We start from the raw sequence: 12,559 nt of genomic DNA on the forward strand, positions 1-12,559 counted from the left end.
AGAGGGTGGCGAGCACGGCGGAGCAGCGGCGGGCGGCAACGGGAGAGACTGAGGGACGGGAAGCTAGCAGTGGTGATAGAAAGAAAGTGATAGGAGAGTGTGAAATGGAGGAAGAGAGCGTCGCCGGTGGTGATGATGGAATGGCGGCGGAGCAGAGGCGGGCTGCGACGCTGCTGCCGCGGCTATTATGGGGGAAGAAGAGCGGAGAGTGGTTGATGGTGAGAGAAGGGGCAGCCGGGTGGTGGTAGTGGCCGGCGGGGGTTGCTGAACGGAGGCGGAGGGAGGTTGAAAATGATGGGGGAAAAGACGAAGAGAAGTGCGCGACTGCGCAGCACTCGTCGCGTGCTAGGGTTATCTCATTTTTGAATCGACGCGAGCGTGCACCACGCGCGTCCGCGTACTTTGATGGAAATTTGGGACCCACGCGCTTAAGCGCGGATGATCAAAATAGGCAAGGATGCGTGCGCGTACCATGCGCGCACGCGTGCTTGGAGTTGGGCTAGGGGCTTCGAGTTGGCCCAAGTCAGGCCTAACTCTCTGGAAAATGGCCTGGAAGTTGCGCTACTAGACCTGCGCGCACGCGGCATGTACGCGTCCGCGTATATTTGGCAGTTTACCATAGGGCGCGCAAGCGCGATGCGTGCGCTCGCGTCCTTTTCTTCTCTTGGCGTATGGACGCGCATGCGGAATGTACGCGTCCGCGTGAGTTGAGTTGGGCCAGGGGCTTAAGGATGGCCCAGAGCTGGCTCAACTCTCTGGGGCTTGGCTCCAAATCTTGCAGCAGCAAATCGACGCGGACGCGGCAGGTGCGCATCCGCGTGGGTCATGTTGGGCTCAAGGCACAATGTTTGCCCATGAGAGGCCCAACTCTCGGGTACGTGGGTGATGTTGTATCAGCTCAGGGACGCGTGCGCGTACATGGTGCGCGCGCGTCCACCCCCCCTTTTTTTCAGAAAAAATTTGCTGAGTGCTCCCCATACTGTTCACAACTCTTTATTCAATCAACCATCATACAATTCACAAAAAAAAATGCAATTTTGATATTATTCATCTACTACTAAACACAACATACATATGACTAAGCTAACAATTAAGTTGTACAAACAAATTTGTATGAAACATCTACCTACAATGGCAACTCAAATCACTTATTAAGCAAATGTAAAAGAGAGTGGAAAGAGTTTACCATGGTGGGGTGTTTCTCACCTAGCACTTTTAGTTTAAGTCCTTAAGTTGGACATTTTGGGGGGCTTATTGTCATGGTGGCTTATGTTTGTACTCATCCTTGAATCTCCAAGGATCTTTGCCTCTCAATTGGTTGACAGAATTTCCAACCATTTTCATCAAGCTTGGGCAAAGTTCTACCCAAGATATGAGTCCCCATAGTTGGTCTTCACATAGCAAACCGGGATCCCATATCTTATCTTCACACCCGTCCGTTAGTTGAGTTTCATGATATTTCCGTACGGGTGGTTGACATAAGGGTGATTGACACATAGAATTCTCTTTATTCCACCAATGCTTCCTTCTAGACCCATATATGGTGATTTTCGTACCATCCTCATTCCTATACCTTAGAGTCTTGGCCTTTATGATTTTTATACCGAATTTCCAACCGCTACACAACCCTTTCCTATTCTTAAGTCCACAAAGAGCTCTAAGTTGACCATCATTTTCAATTAAACCATATTCAAGTGAGACAGTAAAGCTTAGGGATGAGAGTTTTACCCACTTGAAAGTTGATTTCGGGAGGGGGACCTCCCTACACTTAGACAATGCAAGGTCTACTTCTTTAGGCTCTTCTTTGGTTGTTTCCACCTCTTCACAAACTGCTTTGATTTCAACCTTATCCCCTTTTTCGCTTGGCTTGGTGGTGTCTTCACGAACTTCATCTTGGCCAATGGAAGGTGATTCAATTTGGGATAGGAATTCATGGATGAATGAATCCATCTCTTGATCAACCTCTTCATATTCGTCAATTTCAATATACACCATGCCATTTCCGTCTTCCTTGGGAGGTTGTGCCCACTCTTCTATAATTTTAACTTCATGTCCAATGGGAGAGGATTTCATTGTAGAGAGAAACTCATCCATGATTGAATCCATCTCTTGATAAGCTTCTTCCAATTCCCCAACGATGGTATGCCTTGGAGGTTGCGCACCCTCCTCAACATCAATTTCAAACTTCTTGGAAGAGTGCTCCATGATGCTACATTCCCATGGACTTTCAACATCTCCTAAATCTTCAACCACTTCTTCCTTTTCTTCAATGATCATAGGTTCCTCCAATTGTTCCAACATAAAATTCGACTCCTCTTTCTCCACCGGATTTTCCACTTTCTCCTTCATGCTTTGTTCTTCTTTTGACCTTTCACATGTGGTTACGGAATTGCCTTGAGTCTTCAAACATTGGTGGGCTAGAGTATGCACCACCTTGGTCAAATTGGTCACAAACTCAAGTGTATCCCGCTTCATGGCTTCTTGTCCTTGAAGTAACAAAGTGAGAGGATCGTCTATTGGGGCTTGTGGTGGATAAGAAGGCTCATCATTTTGGATAGAGGGTTCATAATAGGAAGGTGGTTCTTCTTGGTAAGGTTATAGAGATTGTGTGTATTGAGGTGGTTTTTGGTAGTAGTAATCTTGGAATTGTGGTGGTTCTAAGGGTTCTTGCTCATAATGGTCATAAAAATATGGTATGGATGATTGGTCATATGATGGATATGGATCATAGGAAGGTGTTTGGTATGGAAAGGCTTGTGAGAATGGTTGAGGTTCATGTTGAAGATGAGATTCATAGGCATATGGTGGTGGTTCTTGAAAGTCACAAGGAGATTCACCATAGCCATTGGATTGATGTGCATCATAGAATGGCTCTTCTTCATAGCGCATGGTTGGAGGTTGTTGCCATGAAGATTGATCATATGCATATGACTCCTTCCACCTTTGATTGTCCCTTCCTTGATACACATCCTCATTGTAGCTCTCATTTCCTACAACATAGTTGGAACCAAACTCATAGCCAAAGTGAGAATTCATGGGGGAAAAGCAAAAATAAAACTAACAAAAACTAGAAAACAAGCAAAAGAAAAACTATTTACACTATTCACATATGTACAATAACCAATAACATAACACCATTGCAAATCCCCGGCAACGGCGCCATTTTGATGATTAGATTTTTTACGGTTTAAAATTTCATAAATGAATTCTCGTTGCAAGTATAGTTTCCAAACCAATCAAAAATCCTTTCATACAAAAGATTGTTTGTCACTAGTACAAACCCCTAAAATTTATAAACCGAAGTATTCAAACCTCGGGTCGTTCTCCCTAGGAATTACAATAAAGTGTCTTGTTATTGGTTATGAGTTATTTTGGGGTTTTGGATAAGAAGCATGAAAAGTAAATGGCAATGAAAATAAACTAACAGCTAACAAAGCTCTTGGCAAGATGTGAGAACTAGAAATCCTATCATAGTTACCTTTCTCAATTGTGATGATAATTGTTCATTGCTACCACTTAGTTAACCTCGAACTATGGGAGAAAGTCAAGTGGATGAATCAATTTGATTCCTCAAGCCCTAATCATCTCCTAAAGGAATGACTAGCTTTAGAGGTATTCAAATTAATTAGAAACTTCTAATTATCAATCAACATAGGAATTAGATAACTCAAAAGTCACTAATTACTCTACCTAGGCCAAGAGGAACAAAACCTACACTATATCTAGAAGAGACATTTCATCAAACACATAGAGTGCAATACAAGTAAACATTATTAAATGCAAGAATTAAAGGAATCTACAACTACAAAAATAAGAGATCAACAATAGAAAAGCAATGAAGAACAATTATTATGAATTACCTCTTATTGAATTGAAAGAAAATGGAAGTAGCAATAGTAGATCTACAACAAAGTATAAGAACAATATAAAGGAAATTACAACAAAAGAGTAGAAGAATGATGAATGTAACAACAATGAATTGAGAGATAGAAGTAGAAGAAAGCTAAGATTAAAAACCTAGATCTAAGAACTAAACCTAATCCTAATTCTAGAGAGAAGTGAGAGCTTCTCTCTCTAAAACTCTAAACTAATCCTAAGTATCTTCTATATGCCTCCCTAATTGATTCCTAATTGATAATTGATGCCTTCCCCTTAATCCTTCATCCTTTTATTCCTTTCCCTTAGCGATTGGCGCCAAAAATGGGTTCAGAAACCCTCTCAAATCGCCAGGCACGTGTTGCATTAGTGAGGTCATGTGCCGTCATCAACGCGTGCGCGCACGGTATGCATGCGCGTCCCTGGCTTGTTTCGCAATGTGCGCGCGAGCGCCTTGTGCGCGTGCGCGTGCATGGCCTAGATCAATTCTTTGGCTTTTCGTGCTTCTCTCCACTTGCATGCTTTCTTCCTTGCTCCCTTGATCCATGCCTAACCTATTTCATCTTGAGATTACTAGCAAACACATCAAGACATCTTATGGAATCAAAGAAGAACTAGAATTCATCAAAATAAGGCTTAAAAAAGCATGTTTTTACACTTAGGCACAAATACGGGAGAGATTACAAAACCAAGCCAATTCATAGGTTAAATGCGAGAAAAGGTTATCAAAATACCCTAAATTCAATACAAGATAAACCCTAAAAATGGGGTTTATCAACCATCACCAACTTTCAATAACCACTCACCAAATTGCTCTGTCTCATCTTGATCTTAAGCAGTCGTCCCTACAGAGAGTCTCATGTTTTTTGTTAGTTTGGGCACCTGACAAAACTTCCAAAGGTAAGACAAATTCACGGTTGAATGAACGATATCTTGTCTCGATCCTTGTGGAATGACAGGAAGAATTTGTCTAAAGTCTCCACCTAGTACAACCACTTTTTCTCCAAAGGGCAAATCTTTTTTATATGTTAGAGAAGACCTCATGATATCACCCAAGCATTTATCAAGTGCTTCATAGCAGTACCTACTAACCATTAGAGCCTCATCCCAAATTATAAGTTTGGCTTTCAACAGCAACATTGTTTGAGGAAAACCAGGGTTGATGTTACATATAGAATCCTCGGTTATATTCAGCGGTATTTTGAACCTTGAGTGTGCTGTTCTTCCATTGGGAAGAAGTAAAGATGCAATACCACTCGAAGCAACGTTTAACACTATTTCACCCATTGAACGAATCTCAGCAGACATAAGGTTCCAGATAAATATTTTTCTAGTACCCCAATGACCATACACAAAGAAAAAACCCCCTTCATCACAATACACAACTGTAACAATTTTATCAAATGCATATCTCTGCTCATGTGTTGCGATGGCTAACATGCCTGAGGCATTTTTCTTTAAATCATTCATGTTAAAGTTTAGCTCTTCCCTAATAACCCTTTCGGTTAACAAAGAACTATCAACTTCAGTTGCTAAAGGCATAGGAGGATAGTCTTTCAAGGTTTTACCATAGGAATATAAGATTTTGTCTATATCCATTAAGCACAACTGCTTAATCTCATCATCTGACATTGTTAACTCTGCATATTATACGATACTGTAAAAATTCAATCAAACTAAAATTGATCAATAAGGAAGAACTTTTATCATTGTAATTAATAAAAACTTACCCCTCATGTTCATAACGGCTCGCTATCGATACAAAATATCATCTGACAGTTCATGCCAACATCTATCCCAGACATGTTCTGGTCTTGAGATATTGTTGGATATTAATAGAATGACAAATAACCTCCTAACATATGATCCTGAGGCCCATGAGCTTGCTTCCTTAATTGCATCAATGAATTCTTTGTCATCCTGCAAGAGTCCAAGGGCAAAGCATGCATCTCTATACGTAGCATAAATTGTTCCTCCTACTGTTCTTATATCTCAAAAACTCATACATCCTCTTTGAGTATTCAAGAGAAGTCGTTGATCATATTCTTCAGTATTTGCTGCAAAAAATTTGGTTAAAATTTGACTTTTAAGTTGTTAAATGGATTAAGCTATGCTGTTTTAATTATTATGTAGCTACATATCCGCATAAGAATATTTTTTTCGAAAAAATATAGAAAATTAAAAAATTGTTTAATCTACAGATTATAACTGTTGAAAGTTATTTGAACATTTATTTTCTAGTGTAGATAAATCGAATAAAATGGACGTGGGGTACATGCTATTAAGATTTTAAATTTAAATCATTAAATAAGTAAGATAAAAAATGAATATAAACTCGTCATTACCTGCAGGTACATGAGTCAACCTTCCAATTGCGAAGCCTTTCTTTCGAGGAAACCACTTTGAAGAATCGTCCTTCCAAACAAATTTGGTTGGAAACTCAGCATAAGTCAGACTTCGAGCATAGGGATATGACTTGTTCGCCGCCATCCATCCCAAAAACATGGACTTATGAGATATTGCTCTTTTGACGATATCATTCACAGTAGAAGTTTCACCATAAACTACAGCTGCTCATCCTCCAAATGGAATGGAAGTCTAATCACAAATGGTTCTTTCTCTTGGATTTCATTTCCAAATAGACACTAGACTGCCTCACATACCGAAATATACCTACAATCGTAGTAATTCCTAATTTCGTCAACAACTTGTGTGGCTTCTGACGGATCACCAGCATTGTATAGGGTAGCTGTTACGCGGTCATTATCCTTGTGTACATACTTAAACAGATACTTAATAGAACTTGTTTGGCATGTGTATTCCACATTTATGTGGCACCCGAACTTGAGCAACAATTCTGGATTATACGGAACAATGAACTTATTGTCTAGTACACATTCCCTTTTCTTCACTGTTCGACTGTTATCAATACGCCTATATTTGGAAAATCTAGCCTCGTCAATGAGTGTTTGTTGTCTAAACTCTTTAGGATAGAACTTTGAACAGGATTCATTCTTCATGCAAGGTGAATTCTTGTTGTACGGACCACATAGACCATGTACCATGTAATTTTGAACAGCTCCATGTAGATTTGGCCTTTCATTTTCATCAGGAATCTTAGCTGTTATATGTTTGTCTATGTCATCTGGTATTTGTGGCTTGAACTTGTTACTCATGAATAAAAGGATATGTGCATGCGGAAGCCCTCTCTTTTGAAACTCTACAGTGCAAACATCTGAAAATTGAAAAAGACAAATGAGCAAAGCATTACAACATAAGATTTTAATAAAGCGTTGCATAAACACAGACTTACATCCCAAAATTTTGCCAAAGATTTTTCCCTCTTTTAGGTTATCAATCAAACAATCAAGCTTGATCTTGAAAACTCGACACAATATATCAGGACAGTCTTTTGCCTTCAATCCAATGGGAGTCACTTCTCTTCTTATCTCATCCCATTCAGGGTTATAGGTCATGGTAATAAAATAGATAGGATATTCTGCATATCTGCAAATTGCAAATGCATCTTTACAATTATTCATCATATACCTAGGTCCACCGGTAAAAGTACTGGGAAGAATGATTCTTTTGCCAAGCCTTGCAGCATATACATCCCCGTTTATAAGACTTTCATGCAGACATTTGTATTTATCAACCCTCAACGGTGGTTGTTTACACCTAAAAAATTTTAACCTCTCTAATTCTACCATTGTGTAGGCATCTACCAGAAACTATTGGAATAATCTCGTTGATCTCAAAATTAACGGAGATTCACCCGTCCTTTTCTGTAACCGAAAAGCAAAGAACTGTCGTAAAGTGATTGTTTTGTTTTTCTTTGTAGGTCTAGCAGAGATAGAATCTGATGTTGCAATACCCAAACAAAATTCATCCTCCCAAAAAGAAAATAACAATGGATATTGCAAGGCTAAATAAGATGGATGAAAAACATCAATCCGCTGGAGCTTTCTAGATTGACTCTCTATAATAATATCTCTATCTTTGCTAAGTTGATCGACATCGCCAACAATCAATGCAGCCATTTCAGATGCAGATGGCAAGTTGTATGTCCTGCCATCTGTAGTCCTTTGACTAATCAACTTAAGCTTTATGTTTGTGCAATTTTTCTGTTGGTACCTATCTCTTACATAGCGAAAATTCTTTGCCAAACTATTATATTTGTCTAGCATGTTTCTTAATATTGCCACAATTTCTCTATCCCGCTCATTTATAGCTTCATTGGAACTGCAAAAAAAAAATAAAATTTATCTTATTTTCTCTCACAAACAAGAAATAACTAAAAAATTTGACTGGTTGCATGAAAATTACCGAAGTGTGCCTATTCGATTATCAATCTTATTTTTTGTGTCATAGATATATAGCTGAGCAAATGTTGGTCGCAAACTATCAGGAGGAAGTAAGCTACCAATGCTATGGTAGTTTTGATCTCCAAGCTTAAAAATTGGAGGAGCAGTCCCATTGTTCACCCCACGGTCAATTTTTTCAGCCATTGATGTAAAACAAAACATTGAATTAAATGTCTTTATATTTTTTAGAAAACGAATACTTCTTTGATCTCCTCCAGTATGAAACTGAATGAGCTCATCAGGAGGCACAGAAAGTAGAGGAAGCTCGATCTTTCCCTCCATACAACATAATAAAAACTTTGGTTGGGGCGACTGTTTGGATTTAGCAAGCCTTTCTCCATACCACATCCATACTTTACAGTGTTGACATTGATAAATAGGATTTCCTATATCCCAGATATCTACCGAATGAACTCTCTTTAGCTACTCAGTTGTCATACCGATACAATTTAGTCCATGATGTATACAAAGATGCAAATAAACATACAGATAAAAATTTTACATACCGTCTAAGATTTCTGAGGATGGTATAAAATTATCTTCCATATTCACATCCAACATTGAATCATCATAACCATTCAAAACTACAATAAAAAAAATTATAAAAAATACAAACATAATCATTTTGATGTATTACTAATAATTCATATCTCTTGCAAACTATAAATTTAAATTCTTGATATAATGAGAAATTACCTTCATCATCAACAAAAGGGTCAATATGTTGGCCACTGTGTGTGTCAGCGCTTGGTGGGTGCGTCTTAACAGTTGATAAATTTACATCTTCATAAAGTTATGCCAAATTAATAGCCACCGAAGCAACAACAGAGGAAGATTGTCATTTTTGCGCCCCAATTATAGTAGAACTTCTTTACAAAAAAGTTTAATTGTATTCAATTAAACCATAGAAACCACAGGACAAAAAAAGAATATAATAATGATGATTATCTTTTCTAAATTACCTTTCTGTTAGGCACGATCTGTGGAAACCAGAGTGTGATGTAAGCTGATTTTGCGGAACGACTTCAGTTAGATTATTGGCGGGTCCTTGTACACTGGAGTATGCTAGAATTGTAATAAATCTATGTTATATAAATGATTTCCGATGAAGTATACTTTTTGTTAAATATTGGTGTATGAATTATTTGGCAATCATTAATGACGTACTATTTGTTAACACGAACAATGGAGTTCTTGTCAATAAGGGATCCGTCTGTAGAGTTAAAGATTAAGATCTTATCTCTGATGTAGAAGGTCTTACATAATTAGGAGGAGTATTTTCCTATCCAAAAATTCCATGCGAGGCACAGTATACACCATGCATAGATAGTTGCTTCCCTATGAATGAGTAATGAGAAATATATAGAAAATTTTTGTCATTAAACCGATATAAATTAAATTTAGATAAATATGAGTTAATTACAGTGAGAAAAATGTCACCTTTATCCTCACTAGATTGTAAACTAAGAATATTAGCTGAGGTACCAGTTTCTCGACACACTTTTCTTTGACTTGTAGTAATATGATGTACATTTTTATGTACGTCAAAATTTGTATTATTGTTATTCTTCGACACTGTTAAGTCAAGAAAAATAAATGAAACACAAATAATAATTATTTAATTAACTAATCTCGTATTTGATTTCATATAATTTTAGTAGTATACTTTCGTAGTTAAAGATTTTTTTGTATTGGTTTAGTTTTATAGAATTTTTTTAAAATTATTAAACTAAATCAATGAGTATTTATATCATATTATTTAAATATAACCAGTCATGACTTAAAAATAAATACAATTAAATTTAAATAACAAATAAAACTCTAAATTTAAATATAATTTTAAAATTTTAATTTATTTAAATTGAGTTAAATAGATCTACACAAAAACATCAAATTTTATATTTTTCCAATTAGTTAGAGTTTTATGCATTAATTTAGATTAAATAGTATATTATTTTAAATTATGATAGAGTATATTTTAAATAATATTAAATATTTAATTAACCTAAATAGTACATGAAGATTTGAAGATTGTATAGTTTTATGTAATTCATAGCTTATTAAATATGAGTTTAAAAAATAAAATTATAAAGATGAATAGTTATTTACAGTTTTCAAATCACTAAACTAAAATATTTAAAAAATTATGTATAGTACAAACTATTTTGCTAATATTCTCAATAATGATGATAGTTTAAACTGTATTTTCCATTAAAAATAGAAATAAAAAAAGTTTTAGAAGAACACTTACTAGAAGCACAAAAGAAAGCAGACTCATTATCATCAAGTCTTTTTCGTTTTCTTGTCAAAATTATCTTTCGTCTTAACCTTGCAACCTTCGATTTTGTGATTGGAGTGGGATATATTATCGTTATTAAGTCATTTATCTACAATGTACTTCTCCTGCAACAATGAGCTACGAATACAAATTTTCAAATTTTAATACTTATTTTGAAGTTAAATTTTAAATATCCATTAACTTACAATAATGATTATTTATTGATAAATTTATGAGGTATTAATTTTTACTTAAAAAGCAAAAAATTTAATTTTTAAATATGTAAAAATATATTAACAGTAACTTTTAATTCACAAATTAATAATATAATTAAAATGGGTATATATATATAAGCCAAACCAATTTAAATATAGCTATCTTAAGCAAACTAATTTTTATATTATATATATTATCAAATAATTAATTGACACTGCATGACAATTTTTAAATTTGAATTTATAAATAATAAATAAATCACATTTTTTTAATCAACGTATAACAAAAAAAATTAGTTAAAGACAAAATATTCAACACAGAATAATTTTAGTCACTTAAAATTTAAATATTAAAAATTAGATTACGTATTAAAAATTAAATACAACTTTGTGGTATGCTTCAATAATAATAATAATAATAATAATAATAATAATAATAATAATAATAATAATAATAATATACGTTTAAAAGGTGGTACTGCATATTCTCCGTGACATGTAATTTTTAAATTTATTTTATAAATAATAAAATAATTTTTTTAGATAATTACATTAAGTGAATAATAAAAATTAGTATCCAAATTAATAAATTTTAACCTATCTGATAAAAGAAAATGAAACTTACATAAAACATAGTGTATTGTATAGTAACAGTATTTTTAGAGAGTGTACAATAGTCTTATTTTTTTCATGTATTTAACAATTATATAAATATTATTTATTTTCAATTACTAAGCTAATAACTTTATAACATGTGAAGAGTAAAAAAAATAAAATTGTAAAGAAGTTGAACAAAATAAAATAAAAACACTAATCAATAGAAGACTAATCAACACTTAAAAAATTTATTTGAAATGAAAAAAATAAATAAAACTTACATAAAAATGTGGTGCAATGTGCAACAGTAACACCTTCAAAAAATATCTAATAATCAAATATTGAATATAATAGATTATATGTAATTGTAGAGTTCTTATATAGAGCTATTGTATTTTGGGTGGGCTAAAATATTAATGTGTATATGTTATAATTTGTTGGAAAGAATCAAAGATATTATTTTATTTTAAATTAATAGTTTTTTTTAACGAAATAAAAAGCTTCTATTTACGGAGTCATAAATATAATATAACCTACTTTAATGAGTCACAGCAGCATACAACACCAACACCCTAACAATCACTCTCATTCAGTAATTACTCTTATTTAATAATATTTTTTATTTGATAATTTAACGTTCAATGATTAATTAATAATAAATTAAAAGCACTTTTTATTATTGTTATTATTTTATTTCAAAAAAATCCATATACTAATTTTTATTTGCGAATTTTGAGTTTCAGGTTGAAGAATTTAGAATATAAATAATATATATCTATCCCATGTCATAATTGCTTAAAACTTGTGCCATCTTTTTCATGAATCACTCCTATTTCTGAATATTTTTCTAATCTCTAAACATCTTCATGAATAAAATTTGTTTTCTAAATCTTAATCTTAAAGGGGGAGGAGGGAGAGTAGAGGGTCACTGCTGTCAAAGTAGAGACAACGGCAGCAACCTTCCCACAGCAGCTAACTGTGTGTTACCAAAAAAAAGAGGAGAGTTTTTATCAACAAAGAGAAAAAAAAAATTTTAAGTAATAATATAATTGAAATAATTCCACAAAATTATATAATTTATTTAATTAATTTTATTAAAAATTAAGAGAATCAAACATAAATCACCTAATATAAAATTAGTAGTTCAATATTAGAATCTTAAAATAATGCTACATGAGAATATAATCGAATATTAAAATTTTATTATTCTTAAAATTGATAATGAAACC

At 34.3% G+C, this 12,559-nt stretch overlaps 1 protein-coding gene across 1 annotated transcript; it reads right to left on the reverse strand.

The window, feature by feature from the left end:
• Window positions 1-4,707: 4,707 nt before the first annotated feature.
• Window positions 4,708-8,384, reverse strand: LOC130945682 (uncharacterized). The gene is made up of 7 exons (XM_057874384.1): window positions 8,203-8,384; window positions 7,669-8,118; window positions 7,426-7,554; window positions 7,190-7,383; window positions 6,554-7,111; window positions 6,222-6,446; window positions 4,708-5,516 (listed from the first exon to the last, which is right to left on the reverse strand). Exons 1-7 carry the CDS (start codon window positions 8,382-8,384, stop codon window positions 4,708-4,710), a joined length of 2,547 nt encoding a protein of 848 aa, XP_057730367.1.
• Window positions 8,385-12,559: the final 4,175 nt, after the last annotated feature.

Source organism: Arachis stenosperma, chromosome 8 (assembly GCF_014773155.1).
Source record: "Arachis stenosperma cultivar V10309 chromosome 8, arast.V10309.gnm1.PFL2, whole genome shotgun sequence".
Taxonomy (NCBI): Eukaryota; Viridiplantae; Streptophyta; class Magnoliopsida; order Fabales; family Fabaceae; genus Arachis; species Arachis stenosperma.

Excerpts from the sequence above, each read along its gene's own strand:
- LOC130945682 (XM_057874384.1), bottom strand. The coding sequence starts at position 8,384 with ATGGCTGAAAAAATTGACCGTGGGGTGAACAATGGGACTGCTCCTCCA. Across the intron at positions 7,555-7,668 it reads CGACAGTTCTTTGCTTTTCG|GTGTAAACAACCACCGTTGA; the intron begins GTTACAGAAAAG and ends AAAATTTTTTAG. Across the intron at positions 7,384-7,425 it reads ACTTTTACCGGTGGACCTAG|ATATGCAGAATATCCTATCT; the intron begins GTATATGATGAA and ends TGCAATTTGCAG.